At 44.3% G+C, this 27,992-nt stretch overlaps 1 protein-coding gene across 4 annotated transcripts; it reads right to left on the bottom strand.

The window, feature by feature from the left end:
- CCDC198 (coiled-coil domain containing 198) lies at window positions 1–27,760 on the bottom strand. 4 transcript variants are annotated; one of them, XR_014776573.1, is made up of 11 exons: window positions 27,634–27,760; window positions 25,482–25,568; window positions 21,697–21,832; window positions 21,381–21,607; window positions 20,103–20,185; window positions 12,602–12,688; window positions 11,193–11,288; window positions 9,471–9,630; window positions 3,059–3,174; window positions 2,443–2,621; window positions 313–443 (listed from the first exon to the last, which is right to left on the bottom strand). XR_014776573.1 is itself a non-coding variant. In XM_084768064.1 (9 exons), the coding sequence occupies exons 4-9, from the start codon at window positions 21,601–21,603 to the stop codon at window positions 211–213; spliced, it is 882 nt and encodes a 293-aa protein (XP_084624190.1). In that variant the 5' UTR covers window positions 21,604–21,607; window positions 21,697–21,832; window positions 25,482–25,568; window positions 27,634–27,753; the 3' UTR covers window positions 1–210. The 4 variants fall into 4 exon arrangements, 3 of the variants coding, with proteins under 3 accessions (XP_084624190.1, XP_084624191.1, XP_084624192.1); XM_084768064.1 differs by lacking the exons at window positions 2,443–2,621; window positions 3,059–3,174 and having other exon boundaries at window positions 1–443; window positions 27,634–27,753; XM_084768065.1 differs by lacking the exons at window positions 2,443–2,621; window positions 3,059–3,174; window positions 11,193–11,288 and having other exon boundaries at window positions 1–443; window positions 27,634–27,757.
- Between the last annotated feature and the right edge of the window lie 232 nt (window positions 27,761–27,992).

Below are 27,992 nucleotides of genomic sequence, written 5' to 3'. Positions count from 1 at the left end.
TTGGTGTCAGCCCCTCAGCTTTAAGGAATAGACTTACAGCATATGTGACAAACCTGTTAACCACAAGACTCCAGATGACATCCTTTCTGGGTACCAAAGTAAGTCACATCCCTCAGAATAGTTCATATGCAAATGTGAATGATTTTTGTGGGGGGTTGGGAACCCCAAAGCAGCCAATGTTCTCACTTCCTGGGGTAGTGTGCAGTGTCCTTATTCTCTGTCGTAAAACTCATCATAAAGCGGGACCCTCTCTGTCCTGGTCCTCACCAGTGCTCGTGGCCTCCTCTCATCTTCAAGTTCGTCTGAGTCAGAGCCAGAGCTGTCCCAGGAAAGCTGTCCCTGGGCTTCCTGTTCACGGAGCCATGTTTCCATTTTGCCAACTTTCCGGACACAACAGTCATCCTCTGTGTGATAGTCCAAGAATTCTTCATCCTGTGGCTTTCCTGCAAAAGAGCAAAAGTGTTTTGAGTTTCTCCTTAAGAATGATTATTTAAAATGCTCTTATTATCACAGAATAACTTACTTGAGGCTAATACTGCAAGAAAAATTAATTTGTAGCCTTTTTTGTAAACTGTAAAACTGTTGTTTGCCACAAGGAATTAAAATCTTTTTGTGTCCCCTATCTGGTAAACCCTTTATGCAAATGTTTTAGTCACCCTACCCCCTACCCTGGAAACACTGTTGTTTACACAAAGGTCCTGCTGTGTTCTTGGACTTAAGTGACAGTAAGTGCTCATCCCTTCCCACTTCATTTCCTTTCCAAAGGTCTTTCAAAACTAGCTGGTGTCAAAAGACTGTGAGGTTGGACCCCAGCCAGTGCAGGAGCAACAGTCACTACCAATGTTGGAACAAAAGCCACGAACACTGCCCCTCAGGTGTGCCTTCCAGCCCAGCTGGATTCTGGCCAGGAACTCTCTTGCTACTTTTGCTTTGTTCTGGTTTTCCTTTGTGCAACATGGGGATTATTCATTGTTTTAACAGCAGCAGCAGCAGCAGCAGCAGCAGCAGCACCACCACCACCACCACCACCAAACACACACACACACACACACACACACACACACACACACACACACACACACACACACACAGTCAGCTCTGTAAATATTAATTTTTAGCTGCTATTTAAAATGTCTTTAATGACCTAAAAGTAACAAGACTAGTGAAACAAACCTACACCTCCAACTCATCCACACACTGTTATACCACAATATTGCTTTCAGCTGAACCATCTAAAAATTAGGGGACAGGGTAGAGCTCAGTTGGTAGAGTGCTTGATTTATATGCACAATACAGAGTGAACAACAACAACAAACACAGGGTGGCGGCAAATGCCTGTATTCTTAGAACTCAGGAGGTGGGGGCAGGAGGACCAGCAGTTCACGGTCCTCCACTGATGCACACTGAGTAAAGATGTACCTCAAAACGAAAAGACACAAAGAAATCCAGAAAAGCAAAAGCACATTTCTATACTTTTGTCATTAGAAGGATGAATAAACGAACGAGACGATGAGTAATCAGAGAAGCACAGCCTGTGGGAAATTATGGCGCCCGGGACCTGGGAAACACTTCTGCTTAAGCATGCCAGTTACCTCTGTTCTGAAAATGAGCTAGGAATTGCAATCGAGAGACATCTCTGAGAACCGGGACTCTCTGGAAACGTCTACCGAGTAGCAGAGCTTTGAAATGGCAAGATGTCTAGTAGTGGTGGGTTTGATAACGTGCATCCCACAGCATTCTGGGTGCCATGACTGCTCCAGGCTAAAGTTGTGTGTGATGCACATGGGATGGGGTGTAGCCAGCGGCCTCCTACTCTGACGCCATACCTTCCTTGCTAGACTTTATTAACTGAAACTGTGAGCCAAAATAAATCCTTCCTTAAGTTGCTACTATCAGTTATTTTGTTGTTTCGGGGAAACAAGGAACTGATACAGATATCAGCTCTATCTTCCCCCTTCCGTTTTATCCACATTCCTGTGCATTTGTCTGAGCCTTAGTTTTTGTGTGTGTACCCAGGGGGTGGGGACTATGTATGCACAGGTGCATTTGGAAGCCAGAGGTTTAGGGCGAGTGTCACTTCAATTGCTCTCCACCTTAATTGTTGAAACAGGGCCTCTCACTGAACCCAGAGCTCACTGGCCAGGCTAGCTTGGTTGGCCAGCAGGCCTCAAGGGTCCCCTATCTCTGCCTCTCTAGCACTGGGATTACACATGCCTTCTGCCATGACCTGGCTTTTTACATGTGTACTAAAGATCCAAAGTCAAGTCCTCATGCTTGTGGGACAAACACTTTGCCAGTGGAGCAACATGCCTGGCCCTTATATGTGCTTTAGTACAAATGAGACTAACTTTACATGAGCCCCACATGGCCTGGTATTAGTTATATCTATTTTACACACGTGAAAATATAGAGTCACAAAAGTGAAGCAATAGATGTACTTACTTGTTCTCTTTAAAATAAAACTGCAGAAAACGCTCTGATGGGACGGCTGCTGTGTGTAAGACCCTGCTCTAGGAAGAGAAAGGCGTGCCTGCTATCAGGAGAGTGTACTGCTGGGGCTCCCTGAAGGACTTGGAGCCCAATGTCTGTGCTTGTCCTTCAACTGTCTCCACGTCATGCCTCTGGAAAGCTCAGAGGCTACATGAACATGGTAAACCTCCCAGAACTGTACACCAAAAAGAGTGAAGCTCACTTTATGCTGTACATAACTACATATTTTATATGATTGTATGCATGATTTATTATGTAAGCATATAAAAAGTTTAAAGGTTTTAAAGGGGCAGTAGAAAGCTGACCCTTACTTTTGTCTCGCAGGAGGCTAAAATTCTCACCCTATTTTCTGGAGGGAAACAAGAAATGGCGGCCATACCATTACGTCAGTGAAGGCTGGAACAGAGGACCTGCCTTGCCAGACCCCGACTACCAGGATGCTCAGGTCTGTATATAAGCTTGGCTACATCCCACTCTCAGGAGGAAGGAAAGCGAGCCACTTTTAGAAGACAGGGACAGCAGTCAAAGGAGTTCCCTGTGAGCAGCAGGAAGGACCCTCTGCCAGCACCTGTGGCAAGAGCAGTCAAGTGTGACGCCTCTGGATCAAGGAATCCCGAGAAGTTTCATCTCTCACTCCCTGGCTGTGACCTTGCGCATGGATTTCTCTGGATCTGGGCTCCTCATCTGTGAAACAGAGGTGGTAACAATCCTGACCTCTTGGGGTTCATAGAAGAAGAACTGTGATTAAAATCACTTTCCAAAATCCTAGCTGTCCATTGTTATCCCAGTATCCTGTAAGTTTCTGTCCACAGGGCTGTGCATCAATAGTGGAAGCAACAGGAGGATGGTGGTGATACTTACTTCACTTCTTGTGACAATTAATTGTCATTGTCAGCTGACTGGGTTTGCAGTCACCTAGGAGACACACCCCTAGGTGTATCTGTAATGGTGCTTGCAGAGGTTTAACAGAGGAGGCAAGACATACCCAAAATGTGGGCGGCACCATCCTATAGGCTAGGGTCCCCCCCTGGGTAGATTGAAAGGACAGAGAAGAAAGCAAGCTGCAGGGCCAGTATCCATCTCTGCTTCCTGGCTGCAGGTGCAATGTGACCAGCATCCTGCCCTTGCTGGTCACATCTTCCCTGCTAGTCTCGTTGTCTTCCCTGCTGTAACGGGTTATATTGCAGAACTGCGAACCAAAGTGAATTCTTCCTTCCACAGGGCTCTTGTCAGAGTTTTTGTCACAGCGACCAGAAAAGGAAGTAATAAATTTCCCTTTCCAGTATCTTTGGCAGCAGGCAAGGACACTGCCTGCAAACGTCTCCCTCTAAATGATCCTAATTATTTGTGATCCCATTTTAATGAGAACAATTAGAATTTTTACCTCATGGCAGCAAGGTACATTTTTTTAGATGCATTCTGTCAAGCATATTTACACACACACCCAGTCATCGCAAAGAAAGACGAATTCTCATAGACTTTGATTGTTGATTGCACCCTCTGCGATCAAGTCCATCTGAGGTCAGCTGATCTCCAGGGTCACATGGAGAACTAACATGTAGGGCTCTTCGGTCACCTCTTATCTAGAAATGTTGGTTCAGGACAGGCTTGGGAGCTGGGAAGGTCCCCACTCCCCAGGGACCTCTGTTGCTGAGCCAGTCTCAATTTGTTGAGACAGCCATCCCTCCTTGTATGTCCAGTAGCTGACTCCAGCTGGGGTGCCTCTCTCTGCTCCCACCCTACAGAGGTCCTTGACGTGGCCTAGAAAGGCCAGCGTCTGTGAGCTTCTTTAGCTTCTGTCCAGACCTCGAGAGCGCAGCCTTCTCTTCAAAGACGGGTCACCATGTTAGGCCTGCTTACGTTTCAAGGTTGCTCTAGACAGAGCTGTGAATCTTTAACATCCAAGGGAGGCTGTGGTAGCCATGAAGATGTGACCTTGAGTTCTGGCTGTGTTACATTATGGGTGAGTATTAACTCTTACCTTCTAGTTGTGTGAATTTGTGACAGATCACAGCACCAGCTGGTTGATCTGTTCTTGAGATTAGGGGTAGGGAGAGTGAGACACACACACACACACACACACACACACACACACACACACAGAGAGAGAGAGAGAGAGAGAGAGAGAGAGAGAGAGAGAGAGAGAGAGAGAGAGAGCAACAGACTGCAGCTGGAACAGAGTGAAGCTTCTTTAAAAAGCCCGAGGAAAGTGATGGAAATCCCTGTATCCTGTCCCTCCTGGGTCCTTCAAGCCTGGCACATTTTCCAAGGCCCTTGCCGATGTGCATGTATTTAGGCTTGTTCTCAGGAGATGACTCGGAGTGTTCAACTTTAGCTGAGCCCCTTTTTCTTGGTTGTTTTGTCAGTATTTTTTTTCAGTTGCAAAAGTTGTTTGTTTGGCAACAGACCTCTGTCTGAGAGTGGGGCATAGGTAACGTGGGTGCCCCAAGCTGAATTTCAAGTATTCTGTCTTTTGTTTAATTAATTCATTTGTTAAGAATCTTGTTCTTAGGAACAGGGACAGCATCTCCTTCAGCAGCTGGTTTTCCGTCTTAGACCTGACTTGGCATTTCTGTAGTTCCACCATGGTCAGGCCTACAGATGTAGGACTTTGCCCACAGCATGGCAACCTCTGTGTGTCAACCATACAGAACACATGTGGCTTTCTACCGGGAAAACTTAATGGGCACTCTAATTGAATGACGGTGTCTGCTGGAAAGCCCAGAACAATCCAAGGCTAGTGTGTGGATGCAATCGGAAGGTGGGCAGTGGCCAGGTCCTGGAAGGTTTTGCATCCCCCATTATGGAGTTGAGCTTTTATCCTTAGGTTCACAGGGATCTGACAGCATTTTTAAAATTTATTTTTCTTTGTAATTATGTCTTTGTATGCCTTTATGACATGTGTGAGCAGATTCTGGAGGAGGCTGGAAGAGGGCATCAGATCCCCCAAGCTGGAGTTACAGACAGTTTTGAACTACCATACATGTGGGTTGGGAACCACACTTGGGTCTTTTGGAAGAATGATAGGCATTCTGGACCACTGAGCCAGCTCTCCAGCCAGGTGACTGCCTTCTAAGCAGGGGAGTGGTGTGGTCAGGTTTGCACATAGATCCACATTTATCACAAAATTCAAGGCCAAGTGGATCAAAGACCTCAACATAAAACCAGACACACTCAATCTATTAGAAGAGAAAGTGAGGAAGAGCCTATAACTCATTGGCACAGGAGACAACTTCCTAAGTAGAACACCCACAGCTCAGGCACTAAGTTCAGCAATTAATAAATTGGACCTCATGAATCTAAAATGCTTCTATAAGGCAAAGGACACTGTTAATAAGATAAAATGGTAGCCTACAATCTGGGAAAATATCTTCACCATTCTTATATCCAACAGAAGCCTAAAAGCCAAAATATATAAAGAACTCAAGAAATCAGACACCAGCAAATCAAATAACCCAATTAAAAATGGGGTACAGAGCTAAACAGAATTCCCAACAAAGGAGTAACAAATGGCCGAGAAACACTTAAAGAAGTGCTCAACATTCTTATTCATCAGGGAAATGCAAATCAAAATGACTCTGAGATTCTAGCTTATACCCATCAGAATGGCTAAGATAAAAAACTCAAGTGATAGCACATGCTGGCAAGGTTATGGAGAAAGGAGAATATTCCTCCATTGCTGGTGGGAGTGCAAACTTATACAACCACTTTGGAAAACAATTTGGTGGTTTCTTAGAAAATTGGGAATAGTTCTACCTCAAGACCTAACTATACCACTCCTGGGCATATACCCCAAATATGCTCCACCATACCACAAGGACACGTGTTCAACTATGTTCATAGTGGCTTTATTCATAATAGCCAGACAACCTAGATGTCCTTCAACTGAAGAATGGATAAAGACAATGTGGTATTACTCAGCTATTAAAAACAAGGACATCATGAAATTTGCAGGCAAATGGATAGAACTAGAAAACATCATCTTGAATGAGGTAACATGTAGAGGAATGTTAATTCAGAATATGGCTGCTCTGGCAAGAGATTATATCCAAAGACCTTCTAGGTCTATGTGATCCACTGGAATATAAAGATGCCTTTAATCCAGGAGACAAAGACAAGCAGATCTGAGGTCAAGGCCAACCTGGAATAGAGAAAGTATCATAGAAAGAAAAGCTTAGGTTCAGGCATGGTGGGACACACCTTCAATTGCAAACAATGAAGGTAAAGTTAGTTTTTAGAAGGAAGCACCATTGTGAAAGTGATGTTTAATTTAGTGGCAGAAAGTGATGAATCAGATAAAGATTTGATAAAATAGGATATGCCCAACTCTCACAAGAACAGAGAGGAAAGAGAAGCTACTTAAGGTGCAATGGGGAGAGAGAGAGAGAGAGAGAGAGAGAGAGAGAGAGAGAGAGAGAGAGAGAGAGAGAGAGACATACACATACAGAGAGGGGGAAAGACAGACAGAGAGAGAGACAGAGACAGACAGACAGACAGACAGACAGACAGACAGACAGACACACACACACACACACACACACACACACACAGAAAGAGACAGACAGACAGACAGAGACACACAGAGAGACAGAGTTTTACAGGAACAGTAATGAGAGACAGGTTGCAGAGAGAGAACAAGCTAGACACAGGTAAAGACAGGAGCCAGAAGATTAGAAAAGATTGCTGGAGTTAGTGTGAGGCCAAGCAGAGCAATTCAGAGGCCGAGAGAGAAGCCAGATTGAATAAGTCAGCCAGGAGAGGAGTTTGAGCCAGAGCAGTTGAATTGAGCCAGCCAGCCCAGAGCTCAGGAAGAACAAGAAAGCTTATTGAGCTTATTCAGCAGTGAGTCTCAGAGGCTGAAAACATTCTAGGCCTAGGTTAGAGTGTACAGAGGCTAGGAGCTTCCAGGCCTAGGCCTAGGTTAGAGTGTATGGAGGCTAGGAGCTTCCAGGCCTAGGCCTAGGTTAGATTGTATGGAGGCTAGGAGCTTCCAGGCCTAGGCCTAGGTTAGAGTGTATGGAGGCTAGGAGCTTCCAGGCCTAGGCCTAGGTTAGAGTGTACGGAGGCTAGGAGCTTCCAGGCCTAGGCCTAGGTTAGAGTGTACGGAGGCTAGGAGCTTCCAGGACTAGGCTAGTGGCCTGAGGCAGTAAGCCTACAAGACAACAGTTGAAACAGGCAAATAAAAATTCTTTTTACAGTAACCCAAACCCCAAATGACATGCATGGTATGTACTCACTTATAAGTGGATATTAGCAATAAAGGACAGGATAGCCATGCTACAATCCAAGACCCAAAGAAGCTAAGCAACAAGGAGGGCGCAAGGGAGGATGTTTGAATCTCTCTCAGAAGGCGAAATAAATTAGATATTGGAAGTGGATGGAGAGGGAACTGGGTGGGAGAGGGGGTGGTGAGGGGAACCGGGGATCAGATGGGGGAGTTGGGGGGGGGAGGACTGGGAAAGAGAATTCTAGGATAGGAGAGGCTCCCAGGAGTCTATGGGGATGGCTCTAGCTGAGACTCCCAGCTGGTGGGCCATATGGAGCTTGAAGTGACCACCTACTGCAGCCAGGCAGGACTGCCAGTGGAGGGATACGGACACCATCCTATCCACAAAACCTTCCACCCCAAATGTGTCCTGCCTACAAGATGTGCAGGGACAACGATGGAGCAGAGTTTGAGGGAATGGCCAACCAAAGACTGGTCCTACTTGAGACTCATCTCATGGCTGAGAACCAACCCTAACTATCAATGTTACTCTGCTATCCTTGCAGACAGGCGCCTAGATAACTCCTCTGAGGCTTCACCCAGCAGCTGATGGAAACAGACGCAGAGACCCACAGCCAACATCAGACAGAGCTCAGGGAATCCCATGGACGAGTTGAAGGGATAACTGAGGGAGCAGGAGGAGTCAAGGACACCAGAAGACCTACAGAGTCAACTATCCTGGGCCCATGGGGGCTCACAGAGACTGAACTATCAACCAAAGAGCATGCATGGGCTGGACCTAGGTCTTCTACACATATGTAGCAGATGTGCAGTTTGATTTTCCTGTGGGCCCCCTAACACCTGGAGCAGGGGCCCTCTCTGACTCTGATGCCTGCCTTTGGATCCAATTCCTCTAACTGGGCTGTCTTGTCTGGCCTCAGTGGGAGAGTATGGATGCGCCCAGTCCTGTATACACCTAATGTGCCAGGGTAGGCTAGTACCCTGGGGTGGGGGGCTCCCCCTTCTCTGAAGAGAAAAAGAGGGGAGAATGGGGGGGGGGAGAAGTGTATGGGGGCATCTGGGAGGAGAGGAGGGGGCTTTGAGAAGGATGTAAAGTGAATAAATTAAGGAAAAAAAAACCAAAATATGCTTGCATCTCAGTGCTCAAAAACAAAACAAACAACACAACACAACACAACAAAACCAGAGGCAGGGGGAATCTTAAGTTCAAGTCTGACCTTGTCTCAGAACAAAACTAGGGGACTAGTGATGGTGGAGGTGGCTAGAGTGATTGCCTGCCATGTACAAAGCTCTGGGTTCTAAAACCAGGGGCAGTGGTGTAATACAGTGCTTGGGAGGTGGAGGCAGGAGGATCAGAAGTTCAAGGTCATCTTTGACCACAATAGTGAGTCTGAAACGAGCCTGAGCTAGTTTTAAAAACGTTCTAGCCTGTTCTTAAAACACTAACCTCCCAACCGGGCATAGTGGCCCACCCCTTTAATCCCAGCACTCGAGAGGCAGAGGCAGGTGTATCGATGTGAGTTCAAGGCCAGCCTGGTCTACAAAGTGAGTCTAGCCCAGCCAAGGCTACACAGAGGAAACCCTGTCTTTAAAAAAAAAACAACAACAACAAACCAAAAACAAAACCAAAACCAAAACAAACAAAAAACAAAACCAAAACAACAAAAAACAAAACAAAACAAAAAACAAAAACTAAACTCCCAAATCAAACGAAACCAACATGTGAAATGCTTTTACTAAAGAAACGACTCACCTGGGTCTCTGTGCCTGGTTTCATCAGGCAGTATGGTGAGAATGCCACAGCCATTGCTCCTTGACAGGCTTTGGGTGATTTTATTGCCATTATGGTCCTTCAGCTTTTGAATATCAAGTGTCGATATGCTCTGAAGACTCTTCCTCAGCTCCATTTGGGACTGAAATGATCACCTAGAAGTGGTTAATGTTCTCCCACACTGCCTTCCCCAGAACAGATCAGCATCGGCAGCATCACAAGGGGACAGTTCCCAGACCTCCCGGGCACCCTTGAGCACACTGGAGTGCTTCTCTTCCAGTCACGTGGTGTGGGAACTTTAGTCTCAGGTTTGTTAGGAGGAAGCTGCGCATGCTCACTGCCTCACAGGGGGAGTGTGACCAATGAAATGAGGTTGCCTGTCGGCCTCTGTCTGTAGGAGAGGTATTTGGAACTGCAGAGGACAGAACCACAGGGTGCTGCCTTAGAGAGTGGGGTCTAGGGTAGGACAGGTGCAGAACTTTACTGGAGAAAGTGTCCCAGTGTGTCCTCCCACATTTATGAGTTGGAGCCAGCCCCAATCCTTATGCTAATTTATAGGCGTGTCTTTAAGAGGGTCCACTCTCAGGAGGAGGCTAGTTCTCCACGAAAAAAAGCTATAAATGCAGGCTTGTCTGCCTTGGGTCGCTCTCGCTCCTGACCCCTCACTCTCACGAACATTGTCACCTGCCATGTCCTCTGCTTGTGTTGTGTTATGTTGCCTTTCATCAACTGCCAGTATCTCAGTCTTAGATTTCGCTGCCTCCAGAACAACGAGCAATAAATTCATCGTCGTTATCAATTACCACATCTCTGGTATTCTCTTACAGTAACAGAAAAGGACCAAGGCAAAAGCCTTGCTTATTTTTTTCTTTTGGAAACAGAGTTTCGCTCCATAGGTCACTCAGGCTGTCCTGAAACTTTTTATGTAACCCAGGCTGGCCCTCCTCCCGAGCGTGGCGTGTAAGCACGCCCAGCACAAAGTGTTTCTCCACGGGAACTTCTGTGGCGCGGGTTGTGGGAAGAGGTCCGCGCCTCAGAACCGAGACTGACTTCCGTCCCCTCTAAACCAAGCGCTGAACATTATCTACCCCATTTTCTGGCTGCATCCAGAAGGTCAGAGGGCAGCTTGTTTTTAAGAGACACAAGCTAGGCTTCAGTGCACACAGCTTTAATCCCAACACTCACAAGGCAGAAGACCATCCTGGGCTACAGAGTGAGCTCCACGCCAGCCGGGGCTACATAATGAGACGCCCCATCAAAAACAAAATACAGAAACAAACGAACAAACAAAAAGGACAGTTGGGGGACCCGTGAGATGGCTCAGTGGCTAAGGGAGCCTGCTGCCAAGACTGACAATTTCAGTTTGATACCCAGAACCCGTATGATGGAAGAAAAAAAAAACCCTACTATCAAAAGTTGGCCTCTGACCGCCAGACATGTACTGCAGCACGTGTGGGCTCTCTATACTTCCTCAAAATAAAGAAATAAATGTAAAAAGTATATTAAGAAGGGTGCTTGAAGCACAGATCTAATCTTGAAGATAAGTGAAAAAGGAAAACGGACTCATTGGGAGCAAAGGTCATCTTCCTGTTTCTCCCAGATGATGTAGTGGCAGCTTCAGCGCTGGGGCTGAGTCCAGGCTGGTCTGGGTGGCACAGGGACCATGCCCTCCATCTTTGGTAAATGTGACCCTCTTGTCTTTACCTGCTGCCTCTTATGGTTCATCTCCATCATTTGCATCTTATGTAAATATTGTCTTTTCCCAGAAGTGTACATTGGAAGCTGAATTTTCTCAAGTTCCTGTTGTGAAAGATGCCATGTCTGTTAGTATGGGGTGATGTCACTGACTGTCGCCACCCACAGCCTTCGGCCCTTCTTGGAGCAGGAGATCTTAAGCCACCATAATTCATAGTGACCTTCTGCCAGGGTAAAGGTGTGCCCGTGTGTGTCCCTGACAAGTCCTTTGTATAGCTGTCAGTGAATAAAGTGGCAACCTGCTGTCTCTCGTAGGGTTTCCAAGGGTCTTGCAGAGTTTTGCAAGCCTGGAATGCAAGGGTTTTGACACAGTCACTTCGATAAGCTCACTTCTACAAAATACCATCCCCTCTGCCAACAGATGCTTTTAGTAGCTCTCTAGAAAAGTGTCTGAGTTTAAGGAGGCCTTCTTTCCTCTTCTTGTGCTTTCTAGCATTGACTAGCTGGCTAGGAAATGAGAGGAGAAGCCCCAAGTGGCTCAGGGAACCTGAATCTCTATAATATGTTCTTACAATCAAATATAAGCACAGGGGAGCACAGCAGGTAAGGGAGGATTTGAAACAACTACTTACAAGTCTGCTGGTCTCTCTTAATTTGTTATGACAGTCAGTGGCATAGTAAAAGGCAAGCAGAAGTGAATGTTTTTGTTTTTGTTTTTTTTCATTTGTCACCTGCTGTTGCCCAGAGGTAAAGGAGAGAGTTGAGACAGCCCTTTGTGCTGCCCTGTGGACAATGTGTTCAATGGTGCAGAATGTTTCCAATGTCAGCGTCTTACGCGTGAACCTGAGGACCTAGGGCCCGCGGGTGTCTCTCCTACACCACGCAACAGTGTCTCGTTGCCTCCAGAATGAGTCAGGGCAGGGTCTGAGAATGACCGCTGCTAACAGCTTTCGGTTTTTAGCCAGCAGGACAAAGCTAACAGAAGACCTTCATGGGGTTACATTTTGATGAAGGCTGTGGCACAGAAATCTGGAATAACTTCTAGATAAGATCCTTCCCGGAGACCGAGAGTGGAGGGAGTTTTAAAATCAGGAGGAGTGACGGGAAGAGCTCTGCTGCCTCTCTCCCACCACAGCTTTAAAAACTTCAAGAACCGTCAAGTCTCCATGGAACATTCCCGTTTCATCTACGTGGCTCTGTTCGCTCCACAAAGCTGACAGAGGCCGGCCTCATCCGAGACTGGAGAGCACTTGCCAGTTGGAGGCAGGAATGGGCAAGCACAGAGGCTTCAAACATTCCAGCTGCCAAGGACTCAACGGTCTGCTCTGGCTTTGAACTCCCATGTGAAGGGGAACCATGAAAAGAGCGACTCCCCCAGTCTCACCCACTTCCCCCAGTCAGTAACAGCCGCAGCTCACCTTTGCTTTGTGCCTTGTTCTGGCTTCTTGCTGGCTCGGAAACCTCTCAAAGGTAATTACTTGTGGCAGGTCAACGGGTTCAAGCTTCTAGAAGTCCAATATTTAGAGTATTCAGCATCCCTCATGCCATGAGACACAAAAGCAGAGACTTTAAACTACCTAAGCACTGTGTGAAAGCCGCTCTTACTCCTGGGCATGCGCGCAGGGAAGACGATTTCCACAGTGTCACCGTCGTCTTCTGTGAGAAAGGCTTTTGACCTTTGGAGTTTTTTTTTTAATTGTTCTATCACATTTTCCCCCATGAGCTATTAATCTAAATCTTCGTCAGAGAGTTGAACACTTGTTCTTTTGTGCTGAGGGGGCCATGTTCAAAGTTACCAATTTTCTAGGGTTGTAGACTAGTAAAGATGAGACACTGGAGACACATCTGATCTTTCCTAAACCACCCATGGGTGACAAGACATGCTTAGAAGGAAACTGCAAAGTGCTAACACATGGTGGAGACATCTTTTTCTATCAGGGTCTAGGTTTTATGGGAGACATTTTATTGGAGCTTAAAAGGCTCACTAAAACTGAGCAGAAGTATATTCATGGATCTGTCTAACTTGCCTGCGCTTCTCTCTTCTCTCTCTCTCTCTCTCTCTCTCTCTCTCTCTCTCTCTCTCTCTCTAGATCTCAATATTATTATCACCATCATTTGAGGCAGAGTCTCTCACTGAGCTTGTAACTGTTTCCACTAGATGGCTGGCCAGTGTGCCCAATCTGTGCTGGCTTTAAAGATGTTTACAGATGTGCAATGTCATAGTTGAATGCTTCCAGATGTGACTTCTTAGGTTGTTGCTATTGTTGTTGTTGTTGCTTGTTTGGTGTGTGTGTGTGTTGGGTATCAAGGTACCATCCTTGCACAGCAAACACTCTCCCCCATTGAACCACCACCCCAGCCCCATGCCCTGCCTTCTTCTCTTCAGAATAATTTGGGCTCTACAAAGCTGAGCATAGGAGACAAAGCTAGTCTCCTTTCACTGACATGCAGAGGGATGTCTGCAGAGTTTGTTCATGCAAGGAGACAGAGCTGAGCTCTTCCCATCCAGGCAGCCTATTTGAGGCAGGATGTGGCTGTCCGTCCTTGACTCACCAAGAAGCATCCTTAGACACCTCAGTAGTCCTCAGTGGTGACTATGAGGCACAGTCCCCACAAGTTCTCGCCCTATAACTTAACCCAGTGAAGAAACAGTGAAGGTGACCAAGTAAAGCTTGTTTGTTCCCCTCACCCTCAGCTTTTCAGGGCATGAGGATGGTGGTTCAGGAGGTAGTGTCTGATTGTGTCAGAATGCTGTGGGGGAGAAACTGAAGGAGCGGGAACCTTACAGACACCCATGGGAGGAAGGATCTATGACAGCCAGGGATGGGGGTTGGATGAAGGGAAAACAGAAAGGTGCATGACTTCAGGATTTGTGTATTCATGAGACTGTATGGCTGTGTTGCCATACTATGTCCTCAGGTAGATGCACCATCACATGTCGTCCTCAGGTGGCCCTCATGTGTAAATTACAAGGGTCCCCGTTTTAGAAAGGCTAATGACTTGTCCAAGTTTGCCCTGACGGAAAGTGATATCACTGGGATTCAAGCTCAGATGTGTGCCCAGAGTCAAGCTATGATCTTCACCTCATTGTCCCCCCCACCCCCATGTATGATTTTTCAGAATGCCCTCCCATTGCAAAACAAAATCCCATTGCAAAAAAACCTGGGGCTGGAGAGTCCCCAGGTTTGGGCTATGTCTTGGGAGCAGATAGCTTTCAGAACTCCCCCAGAGACACCGAGGACTTCTTTGAAGGTTGGGGTCTGGAGTGATCCATGTTGCCGCAAGTGAATAAAGGAGCCACATCTGAGTAGACCATAGATGACTTGTGTTTGTAGTATGAATACCAAATCTGAAGAACCCAAGATATTTTAGCCATTTGAAAAGTAATCTTTGGACCAGTCTGAGCCACAGCCGGCTCCTTTCCATTGTTCTCAGCTTTCTATTTAAGCTCACATTTCTCATCAAGAATAATGGTAGATATTGTTAAGAACTTTCTAGGCAAGTATTTTCTGGAAAAAACAAAAACAAAAACAAACAAACAACAACAACAACAACAAAAACCAAACCCAAAGAAGCTCTCATTCTCTTTACAAAGCCACTAGATGGCAGCAAGTGACACTTGCACACACTTCCACCTGTATAGAATTTGCCCTGGGAAGCAATACAGAATCCTGGCTTCACAAACACACAGGTCCCTTTCCCTACAGGGGAAGGAAGATGTCCTGCTCCATCTCTTGCAGAGGAAACACACAGGAAGGAATTGCTAAGAGAAGTGGTAGGATGGTACTTTTTCACTTTTTAACTTAGGAAATATTTGCCTGAAGATTTCTGAGATACATGATCAATATCATTAGTTGGAGTATGTGCTAAGGTGTTGGGAATGGAGAGTAAATCAACCAAAGGCCACAACGAAAGGCACTTGGTGACAGTCACTGACTTAGGATTTTGATTAGCAAGAAAAGAAAGGTGGGCCAGAGCAACCCAAAGAAAATGTAGCATTTGTCTGGTGCAATCTCTTAGGAGTGTATCTTTTAAGATTCTGGGAAGTGGAGAAAGTGTCCTGTGACAGCTTTATGTAGATGACCATCAAGATAACTTAAGGCTCAGGAAGAATTTCTAATCAAGTCCTTGCAATGCAGTTACCTTTCAGGAACATTCTTTGTTCTTAACAGCTACACATGAAAGCCAAACAGACAAACAAACAAACAAACCAAAACCCCAAACAAACAAAACCAACAGAATGAACAACAACAACAAAACAAAACAGAACAAAACCTCCCAACACATCATGATTTGGCCTTAGTACAAGATAATAAATATTTCCCTAGATCAGAAAAACACACCAGAAATGCAAATGTTTGTGCAGAGCCAATCCATAAGACACTTAGGGCAGGTGGCACTGTCAGGAGTGTATAGTCAGCAGAGGACAGGAAAATACTCCATGGAAGACCCAGCTCACAACTGGGAATCAGGGCTGAGTTCTCCATCATGCCTCTTACTATGCCAGAGCTGCAGGGCTAGCGTGGATCTGAGCAGTAAAGCGTGTTGTTTTAACATGTAGGAGGCCATGGGTTCATTGCTCAGTACTAAAAGCTGAAATAATGTACCTGGGGCTGGGGAGATGCCTCAGCAGATAAAAATGCTCACCACCAAAGTGTGAGACCTAGTCCTTGGGAGTTGGAAATGGGATTTCCAGGACAAACTGGGTAAACTTCGAATTAGTTCAGGGAGAGACTCCGTGTTAATAAACAAAGTTGAGGGTGATTAAAGAAGACATCTGACACAAACCTGCAGCTAACACACACACACACACACACACACACACACACACACACACACACACACACACACACACCTGCAAACACATCCTTCAATTTGTAAGCTGGAAGATTCATTTCACTTAGCACAAGGTTGACTATGAGGAACATAAAACTCTGTAGCAATAAATTTAAAAGCTTTAGTAAATGGATAATTTCCAAAGATTACTCAGAAAGAATAAGATACTCAAACCAACCCTGACCCATAAATTAAGCTAGTCAGAAAAATTATCACTTTCTTTAAATGCCGAAGAGTCTAAAAATGGTTTGGAGATACGTTTTACTAAATGTCAGGGAAATAGAGCAATCCTGTGTTATAATAAATGTTTTGGGAAAGAGGGACAAAAAAATCTTACTTTATAAGACCAATTCAATCTACATGGCAAAGCTGGTGTAAGACTGTATTGAGAAGGTGTAGCTCTATCTCACTCATTAAGGCAGATACACAAATCCAGCGCAGCCATGTATGTGTTTGTTTACTTAGTTCATGAGCCAGTCAGGTTTATGCCGGAAATACAAGCACGGCTCAGCATTATAAGTGCCACACTGTAACAGGAAAAGAAGAGCCACCGGATTGTTTATCTTTCTGTGGGTGAACACTTCTCTGTGTGGGGGTGCATGTGATCATTTTAATAGGTGGGGGACAAAAATCGATCGCATTTAACACTCAGCGGTAAGAAAGTCCTAGCCTCGAAGCCTGAAGAGAAAGCCTGCCGCCGAATGCTGTGTTGCCAGGTCGGTCTCTCCAGAGCCGCTCACCGCCTCACCAGCTGTTCTCTGCTTGTGCCCATGCAGCAACAGCAGAAGCTTCTCCACTCTGGCTTCCCACTGGGTGTAGCCACTGAGGGGATGAGGATGGATTAGGTATTTGGGCTCTGGCCTGTCATGAGGTAGGTAGCATGGGGCGAATGTGTCCCTCAGTGGAAGGTCACTCTTGCCCTCAGTGCAGCCTCTTCTCCCTGACTTTTTCTTTTCAGGCCCCAGAAATCTCTTCTCTTGCCTAGGCCTGTAGCTGGTTACCCGCCAACCACCTCCAATGGTTACTGCAGTGTATTTGGCTCTTCTCTTAACTGAACTTCCCTGAATTGCTGTAATTTCAGTGTGCCACCTGTTTCTGTGGGGACTTTGGTGCCAGCACTTATCAAAATCCTACTACTACATGTATTATATATGCTGAGTATCTTTTACTTGAATTTCTTGGGACCAGTAGTGTTTCGAGTTTGAGATTTTATTTTTGATTTTCAAATTTTTGTATGTTTATAGTAAGATGTCCTGGTAATGGGACCCAAGTCTAAACAGAGTTTTTTTCCGTGTGTTTTCCAGGCACACTAGCAGAAGGTAAATTTACACACTATTTCAGTGTTTTTGCTTTTTGGCTGAAAACTACCATATGAGATCAGGTGTGGAATTTTCCTCCTGTGCTGATGTCAAGTGCTCAGATAAAACTGGATTTGGGAGCATTTTGCTAAAATTAGGGATTCTCAAGTAAAGTACCAACATCTTCAATGGAAAATAGCGTGCAGGGGAAAAAGACAGGATGGAGAAGGTCTGAGGGAATGTGGAATGGTGAGTAGGTTGTTCAGGGTGAGCCCTAGAGGATGCTGCGGTGTGAGCAGATCTCTGGAAATCAGAGAATTATCCTGCTAGATTACCTGGGTCAATATTCAGGGGAGAGGGGTGGCAAGGGAGTTAGTGGCTGGCTGCCATCAATTCTCCATAGGGGGCATGTGGGGGCGGGGCACTGTTGATTAAAAGCTCCCAGGCAGAGAGGCTTCCTCCTCTCACCTCCCAGAGAGGTGCTTTCTCCATGAGGAGTAGAGGGATGCTCAGGAAGTGGCGAGTGCCAAATACCCAACTCAAATTATTTAGGATGCAATTAGGTTTGGTTTAATAATTAAAAATACTTTCAGAATTTTCTTTGGCAGAGATCAGGCTATTAATTAACATGTCATGGGAACCCAGCATTTATTATTCTCTCAAAAACCCATTTGTGGTGAAAAAATGTGCTGAGCCTCATTTGTGAAGATAATTATAGATGATATCTTTGGGGGTGTCTGCCAAGTTCCTAGTGATTTCCCTTTTATCTGGGAGCTGACTGCAGAGCCAACAGCATGTCTCCTCTGCCCACGTTTCTGTGGCCCAAGCACATCCTCTGCTCCCAGCTTATTGGATCTAAGCTAGAACCATCAGGAAAGCTGAACCAATAAGATCTTTCCTTTACAGGAATTTGGACTGTCCATTTGATTGGATATATAAGATTCAAGTTTAAGGTGGTTCCCAGAAGCAGAGAAAGTAGATTGTTGGGAGACACGAAAGCAGGTGAACAGAGAACTCAGGCCAGCTATATAGAATTTTGCCTTTTTAGAACTAGTACCTCCCGACTCTTGAGTTCAACAAAATATCCATTTATTGCTGGATGGTGGTGGTGCATGCCTTTAATCACAGCACTCAGGAGGCAGAGGCAGGTGGATCTCTGTGAGTTCAAGGCCAGCCTGGTCTACAAAGTGAATCCAGGATAGCTAAGATATACAGAGAAACTCTGTCTTGGAAAAAAAAACCAAACAAAAGAAAACAAAACATCCCTGTATCCTTATAATCGAACACACTGATATCTATGTATACTTGGTGTGCTTTCTTTTGAGCAAGGATGAACCTGATTGCATTCATCATCTCCTAGACTTTTGTGTGGCACATGTCAGTGGCTGAAGACATAACACTGAGTAAAGCATAGTCTCTTTGCTCAGATAATGCATCTTGATTCTTTGTTCTTAAGGTTGTCTGTTAATTTATGGGGTACAGAGTCAGACTCTGAAATATCCAGGTCTTCTTTTTGAATTTGGGGTAATAAAAAACTAACCTTAGCTTATTCAGGATTGGTAAGCATTAAAATTATTCTGTGGTCTAGAGGGTACTACACAAATATATTTCTCTGGTTGTAGTGATTTTTTGTTTGAGCTAGCCAGTGTCAGGGCATTTAGTTTAAGAATAAAGCCAGCTTTAGGTTGCTCAGCTAAGCCAGAGATATGCTCACAATTTTAAATCAGGCATTAATTTATTACATTTACCCTTTACTTTTCTTGAACTAAACAATATCTTTACATTTTCTAAAATTGCTGGAAGAAATGCTCTTTTGAAACTAAAGGTAACAATCACTTTAGGTAGTAATTTTGAACTTCCAAAGAAGACAAGTAGATAAGACCCACATGACACAGAAACAGTCCTCAACAAAGAGCTCTAACCATATGGGCACCTGGGTGAATTGTGCAGCAGGCTGGGTTTGGCTGTTTTCTTTTCTCTGCTCACAGACAGCCCATGCCTTCTGCTCTCTTTCCCTCTTTAGGATGAGATGTCTTATTAGAATCCATACCTCTCTAAAGGGAATCCATGACATTTTAAAACAAAGTTGATGCATTAAAAAACTCTTGCTCTAATGTTCCTATTTGCCCGGTCCCCTCTCTTTTAGATAGTTAGGATGTATCCCTGGCTGGCCTTGAACTCGGAGATCTGCTTGCACCTGTCTCCTGGGGGTTAGGATTAAAGGTGTGCTTTACCCTATCTGGTAACAGTGTCTCAACTTCAATGACTGTGTCCAACATCTAGGAAGATTAAAGGATGGCACTAAGGGGAGACAGAGATCACTCACACTGATGGCTAGAAGTATAAAGGAATGGCTAATGCCTCTAGTGTCTTTTGGAAAGCGACTTCATTCTTGAACCGTATGTAGAAAACAAAGATGGCATATTCTTTCATATATTGGGCTAAAGGACTGCATGAATGACACAGATGAAGTGGTTTCTGTCATGTTTGACCTGAATAGTAGTGGTAGTTGTCATTTTCCAATACTCAGTCAATTAAGTGCTAGATTCAGGTCCTTTACATCTTTAGCCTTTGTCCTTGTTAACACACTCTTTTGGGTCATGAGCCTCAAAAGTGACATCACTGATGAAGGAATCTTAATACTGTGGTCTTTGCAACGGTCAACATTCTTTGTGACCACGCTTCATTAACAAGGTATTTAAGGTTCTTTTGTGATTATGGATGAAAAGGAATGTAAGAATTAAAGTGAAGGCATTTCTTAAGAAGACTTTTAAGTTCAACTTACTTGAATTCTTTGAGGTGGATGCCTTTTGATAATACTTGTTTCTTCATGTTTCAGTGGGATGTCAAGATAGAGGGCCCTGGATACTTGAAGGATAGGGGATGGGGAGCAATAATAAACCATTAAAATCAATTTATTGGCAAATTAGGCATCCAGGCTAATCACTGTCTAGTAGTCTTAACCTATACAATTTTCTGTCTTTCAATTATATACACCTAACGGTAGAGATGAGACACACAGAGCAGGGTCTCTGCATGAACGCAAGCGATAACATTTTAGTCTGATTCCTTCTTTTCTTATCCCTCCAGGTTGCTTAAAAAAGAGAAATAGTTGCAATATTAACTATGTACTGATGACAGGCATTACTGAACACAGAATAGCCTGGAAACTAGAAACTTACTGCTTAGTCTCATGTCATCCCCCAGGGTTGCACATGTACTAAGGAAGTACTCTAGCTCAGAGCTCTCTCTCCAGGCCACTAATTTAATACCATGAAATCCCCCCAAAAATAAATGGAAGGAGAGTCCATTTGTGTTACTAATGCGGAATGTGAAGAGGAGAAAAGGTGACACAGATATATGGACTATGTGCTAGATGACACATGGAAACATGAGTTTCTCATCCCAAGGTATCTGTTTTAATTATCACTATGCTCACCAGAAAACGTTTTACACATCATAAATATTAACCAAGAACACCTTGCAGCTATTTTGGGCTCAGAGTGTCCTCATCATAGTAGGAAAAAGCCCCTTAATTCTGTTATGACCATGAAGAACATGGGATTAGAGAAAGGGGCTCACCTACTCTGCCTCACATAGTAAGTTGATTGTTTGGGCTTGTTTCAAAATTCACATTGGAGAAGTTTACTCGTAAAGTGTTACGCTCAAAAGCACAAAGTCGGAGGCATCAAATCTCCGTGGAGACAATGACTTAAGTTTAGACTCCAACTGGAGCACAGTTGCCACCACTGATCACATCTTTGGCTTTGTAATTTATGTAGGGTACTGGGGGTAGGCATAAGTTGAAATCACAACGGACCACACTGAGACCAGACGCCTTTCCCCTCTCATTTAAAAGGGTGAAAAGTCCTTTGTCCAGAATTGACATAAGCATTTGAAGGTATCAGAAGACATTCAGCTGAAAAACATTCAGTCCTCTCTGAATAATAGTCTCCTTCTCAACAGTTTCGTCAGAGCTCATGGAGACAGCCAGGTAACTCTCCCTAAGCTCTCCTGAGTCCCAGACATGCAAATCTTTTGATTTGGTTTAGTTTTGGTGTACCTGCAGGGTGTCTTCCATACTGGCTTTCTCGAAGAGGTGGCAGCTGTCCTTCCAGAGCTCCGTTTCGGTCTTGCAGCCTTGTCAATGAGTATGAGATCTTTCCTTCCGGGTTCCGGTTCAATGCAAAGAACACAGGCTCAGCTGAGGGAGGCTTTACTTCTTGGCTTTGTAACGGTGTGACTCTGATCCCCTGAGTCTGAGCCTTGGAGAGGCACAGGCCCATTTCCCTGAAAGATAATGCAGAAGGAAACCATGATGGAGGAGGCTTGCAGGCCTTTATGGAGCTTGAATAAGTTACCTATTTTCAGAAGCTTACCTCAGCTTACCAAAGCAGGTGTTTCCTTCATGACATCTTTCCAGTTCTGTCCCCTAACACTAACCTCTCTGGCCACTTCCTGGGAGGCTGGTTTCCATGGAGACGTCTCCTCAACTTCTACTTTGCCATTCCAGAACTAAAGAATGCAGTTAAACATTGACTTGGTTATTCTACTTTCTGAAAAACTCAGAGGCAGGGATAGAAGCTTCTATTGATCATTAAACAAATATCCAACCTGAGGCCATTCCCAGAGGCGCAGAGCTATAGGGTTTAGAGAAGTCTTAGACGCTCCCTTTCATAGCAAACATTTTGGGAACAATTTACAGCCCAGAAGTGCTCAGTCATTGGAAATGAGAAGGCAGATGCTAATGAGTTAAGGCTGTGGTAATCTATAATTTTAATTAGAGAATGTGTCTTTCAGTTAGGAAAAGAAGCAGGGGCTGGATAATGCTTCATTTGATTTTTCTGCCAATGACTTGAGCTGCCTTTGAAGGAAACGAGCACATTGGAGCAGAATGAAAAGACAACAGGAGTCCTTTCTTCTCCATCTTCCTGCCAAGAAGGAAGGAACAAATTTCTTAATTAAGTGGTCCAAATAAAAATTGTTTTCAAATACGGCTTATTATTATTATTTTAAGTAGAAAAGAAAATGGAGGGAAATGTGCCAGTGTATTGGACAGTGGTTTTTTGAGTAATGGGATTATGGGTAATTTTTATTTCAGTTCTTTACTTGGAGTGGGACTCACATTCAAGTTTGAACTGCTCATGACCACAGATTACAGATGCTTTTTGGCATATCTCCATAGAAGAATTAAACATATTTTCTGTGCTGTATAATCCATGTGGTAAAGGGCTAAGATGGTGATTGGGAAGTCTTGATAGTCAATAAGAAAGACTTGGTTTTAACTTTTTGCCTTATTATTTAATTTTGAGAGCCTATATTGGAGCCTTATTTGAAGAAGCCAGTGAGGTGTAGAAATGACTAAAGAGGCAAAGGTGCTGCTTCCAAGCCTTGTGACTATTGCACATCATTTAGTGTCCTGACTTGCAAACGGGGGCTACTCATAAGTCTTGGTGAAGAATGAATCAACTGGTTCCATCTATAGCCCTTAGAAGTATGCCTGGCACTAGCCTGTGTGCTTTTCCTCCTAGGCCAGTGCTGCTACACGTCCACACATGCAGATCAGTCCTGATAGCCTACAGCTTAGGCTGCACTAAAGCAGACACATTCCTGTGTGGAGTTCATACCTAAGGACAGGAAAAACACCAGTGAGGATAAATGAAGGCAAATTCATTAATTTTTTTATTCAACTAGAAAAACAGCAACATTTGAAAATTTTTGTTTAAAGCCAAGAATGTTGGCGCATGCTTTTAATCCCAGCACTCTGGAGGCAGAGACAGGCATTCTCTGGGAATTTGAAGGTGTGAGGTCTACATAGTGAATTCTAGGACAGCTAGGGCTACTTGGTGTAACCCTGCCTCAAAACAAGATTTATCACCATATGCATAATCATATTAAAACAATAGTAGAAAATTAAAAATTGTCATGGAATTTCAGCTACAGAGTTAAATATAAGATGTAACTTCTTAACCAAAAGAGCTGGAGCACATTAAGGAGCTCTTAGCTCCCAAAGCCTGACTGTCTCCAAACTATTCGGGATACTTTATAAAGATCGCTCCCCCAATTCTAGGATGATTATAAACACATATTATTGTGAGCAAATATGGTAAAACATGGCATTACTTACAAACAAATTTGTAAATTGAAAATGATATAAATTTACGCATTAAAATGTTGGTTTTCTCCTGAATGTCACACACGAGCACCTCATTTACATCATCCCCCTTCTTTTCTGCTGCAGACCCTCCCTTGTTATCCTTCTTTTAGATTTATAAACTCTATATTTAATTATTATTGTTTTATATACCTATAAATCTATTTTATATCTGTAATCTATCTATCTATTATCTATCTATCATCTGTCTAATTTACCCATCATCTATGTATCCATCTGTCTGTGTGTCTGTCTATCTAATCTATCTATCTATACCTACCTACCTACCTATCAAACCTACTAACTCCATTTAATGTTGCTTGTATGTACATATGTCTAAAGATGACCACTTGGGACTGGGAACATCAGGGACCTCCTTCTTGAAGAAAACGGATTCACCTTCTATCGGCAGCTGCCGCTTGCTAAATGTGGTGCTTGTGAGATACACTCCACACATGCTGGCATGCCATCTGGTGCTGTCCTTCTGCAAGTCTTGTTTAGGCAACTACACTGTTGAGAGTTCATGATGCAGATGCCTCATCATGCTTAGAAGACACTATGAGCAGCAGGTGTCCCGGTCCTCTGGCTCTTACAGTCTTTGCGCTGTCTCTTCCTCAAGGTAGAGGTTACATTGTAGATGACCAACAGGGGATAGGCAAAAATGAGACGCGGAAAGAATTAGCTTTTTCTAAAGCTCTATCAAGTGCAAATGTTTAGTCTTTTCTTTGCTGTTGTTTTGTTTTCATATGATGTGTGGGTGTGTTTATGAGGGTATGTGGTTGTGTGTGTACATTTTGAGGCCAGGGACCAACCTTGAGTGTTATTCATCTGAAACCATCCACCTTGCCATTTCTTTAGGCGGGGGACAAGGTTTCTTGCTCACTGACCTATTTTGTTGGGCTGGTTGACCAGCAAGCCCCAGAGATCTTCCCATCTCTACCTACCCAGCATTGTGATTACAAGCGTGCCCTACCATGCTTGACTTTTAAGATAGGCTATGTGAATAAATTCAGATCCTCACAGTTGCACAGCAAGCACTGTACTTACTGAGCTGTCTGCATAGCCCTATGTTTTTTTTGAGACCGGGTCTTGCTGTGTAGCTCAGAGCGGTCTTTACTTCATTATGGATCCCAAGCTGGCATCAAGTTGATGACCCTTTTTCCTCCCAAGTGCTGGGATTACAGGCATTACCAGCGTACCTGGCCAGAGTAGCAGTTATTAAGGTGAGAAGAGAGGGTGGTGAGGTTTTAGGGGAGATGGGAAGAGTCAGGAAGCAAGAGCCAAGGGTACTATTTCTGAAGGTAGGCAATCAAAGCACTAGCCTGGCACAGCAACACAGAAATGTGACCTGGAGAGTCCCCAAAGAAGTACAGACAATAGTAGGGTTAGAGCCTGGGCCCTGGTAGCCCTAATAAGCTAGACTGAACAACCCATCAATAAGCCAATAGTGAAAAGCAGAAAAAGGTTGATCCAATGACACCCCTCCCCTTAACCTCCACATCTGTCTTCAGGGATTCACATGCTGTTTTGGAAGAAGGCAAGAGGTAACCAAACTGTGTTTTAAAAGTGTGCTCATTCCTGCCTGGATACTATAGGCAGAACCTTGGTACCAGCTTGGAGTGCTGAGGCAACCTCCTTTAAGAAAGAGTGAGCCTAGTTCAGGACCAAAGCTATGAAGTTAGTTTGCTTTTCTCAAAGAGAAATCCTAGCCTTTGTTCTTGGTCCCTTCAACTAGCCTTAGGGCAAGAGTGTTAAGCAGTCTTGTTTAGTAATTTTAGACTGTAGACAAACTCAAACGCACACTTACAAAGAGATGCACACTTACAAAGAGATATGTGCCTTTCCTGCTCCCTAAGAAGAGAAATTTTACAGTTGAATGACAGGAAACAAGATCCAGGGTTTAAGTGTGAGCTTTGTATCAGAGAGAGAGTTTCCTTAAAGAATTCCAATGACCAAGGAGCAAGTGAGAGCCAGCAAGAGGTTTTCTTCTTGGATGGAAATATCAATTACCTCTGTCCTCGGGATTGTGATTTGATCCCCTTGCCTTCATTTTGATGGACTTCCTAGAGTCATCCACTCCCTTGGCCCCACACTTTGCTAGGAGAAGAATAGAGAGTGACAGGTTTATGTGCAGGCACTGTACACATTACTGTATGAATCAAACAGTAAACCGTTAACTGCAGAGCACATAGGAAGCCAGGCAACCACTTACTGGCACTCGTTATCAACAAGGAGTAAATCTTGAAGTTTAAACAACCTAATACTGAGCAAATAAAGTTCCGTTCTTAAGTGGATCATAGGCAACTACAGTTGAGTACTGAATGCAGTTTCCTCTTGATATGTACTGAAGATTGACTGGGGGACCAAAACATGGGATCCTCAAGTTCCTTTTTAAAAATTGCAAAATGGGCTGCAAGATGGCTCCAAGGATGAGGGCATTTGTCAAGTGCAAGGATCTGAGTTAGATTCCGAGGAGCCACATGCTGGAAGGAGACCACCATCTCCTGGAAGTTGTTCTGTGACCTTCACGTGTGTCATGGCACTCACTGCACACACACACACACACCCGTAATAAAAACTGCAAAGTATTTACATTTAACCTGCAAATATCCCTCAGATGCTTAGGTCATCCTTCATACTTTATATTACTTATAATAACAAATACAATGTCATGCTATGTAAAGAGGAAGTTACTAGATTGCTTATGGAGCGACAGGAGATATATCTGTACATGTTCAGACTCTTCCTCCGTCTATCCATGCTTGCTTAGTGGCTGCTGAGCCTGCTACAGGGAGCTAGAGGTACGAAGCACAAGACTTATGCTCACGTAGAATTGAGTGGTTGCCACCTCCAGCCAGGCTAGTTAAACTGCCTTTTGTTCCATTGGCATGTGATTTTCACAGAAGTTCACAGAATTTCAGACAACCTGCCCATAAATATTCCTTAGGGTATGTATTTAATTTCGTAAGCGGATTAATTATTGCACACTCAGCCAATAGAGTGTAAATCCCAAATGTTTGTAGGATTCTTAACTTATGGTCTAATAAGCTTACATCCTCTCCTGGAATTGATCTGAAATGGATAAGCAATCACAGGGGGGCTATGCAGCAATGTGAATTATGCCTTTGGTTGCCAGCTGAGAAGGGCTGATGTATGACCCAAGCCTTAATGTGCCTCCCAATGAGGACTTTTGCCTCTATTTATTTATATACTGGGTGCAAGGTGACAATGCTGCCAAGACCCACTTAGTTTGGAAAGTGCTCAACTGAAAGAGCATGCTGAGGCTTCTTGTAGAAGCTGCTAAATGAGTTCAGCTGAGTAAACTTGGCATCTGTGGCCTTCAATGCATCATTGAATTAAATATTAAAATCAGGCTACCACATGCTGTGCTGTTCTGAGTGCAGTCAGTGGATGAATTCCTCAAAGGAGATTGCAAAGGCGTTTTCTCTGATGAAAGAATGTTTGCATATGTTTTTCACCATTGAGAATATTAGTATTTACTTGTGATACTTTTTTTATTTGCTTGTTTGTTTTTCAAGACAGGGTTTCTCTGGGTAGCCTTGGCTGTCCTGTAGCTTTGTAGACCAGGCTGGCCTTGAACTCACAGTGATCCACCTGCCTCTGCCTCCCAAGTTCTGGGATTAAAGGTGTGTGCCACCATGCCCAGTTTACTTATGATACTTTAAAATATGTCTTTAGAAAAGCCACTATTTTCTTCCCTCCCTTTCTTCCCTCCCCCCCCCCCTCTTTCAATTTAAATATGGACCCAGCAGTGAAAATGTGAGCTTTTAGCTTCCAAGATAGTTGGTGGCAGAGTGGACACAAGTATGCTGTGTCACATGTCCCAAAGTTCAGGGTGGGCTATGTGGTCCAGATCAAGGCTTGACGTCATTGAATGTAATTCTGGCCAAGGCTAGGAACAGGAATTCCAGAAGAATCCACTGGTCAACCACGGGTTTTAAAACACATTGGCACTAGCATCAACCCAAGGGAAGAGGTCATGCTGCTCTAAGGAAACTTTTTTAAGTTAAAAAAAAAAAACACTGATATAAAGTTTAGAAGACAGAACATATGAGACCAATCTTAAAGGTTTTCCCTCTCTTTCTTTCCTCTTGTTTCTCATCAGATGCAATGCCAGGCAGTGCCAAAGGGCGGCACTCACCGCTCTGGCCCTCTGAGTGATAGCGTCATTCCTTGTCCAGGTGCTTAGAGCCCCTGCCTGACCCGGGGCGCTTGGCAGTGCAGCAAGAGCAGGAGCTTCTGTTATGTGTGGCAGAGCTGGTGCTGGCACAGTGCTCCGACTACTCTGATGCTACTTATTATTTCCTTGGGGGAGGGGCAGGATTTATGTCTCCATGACAACATCCAGTTCTAACTCTATGATGTCTTTTGGGGTTTCAGAATGCAACTTTCTGCATGTTTTTGTTTTGTAAACAGAAAGCCAATTTGCATTATTATTAAGCAAAAGGATACAAGCAAACAGTTTGCATATCTTCTGCTTGCTTCCTTGCTACCAACCTG

Source organism: Acomys minous (genome assembly GCF_964271855.1).
Source record: "Acomys minous genome assembly, chromosome: 18".
NCBI classification, from domain to species: Eukaryota; Metazoa; Chordata; class Mammalia; order Rodentia; family Muridae; genus Acomys; species Acomys minous.
This window is presented reverse-complemented; position numbering and strand designations above follow the sequence as displayed.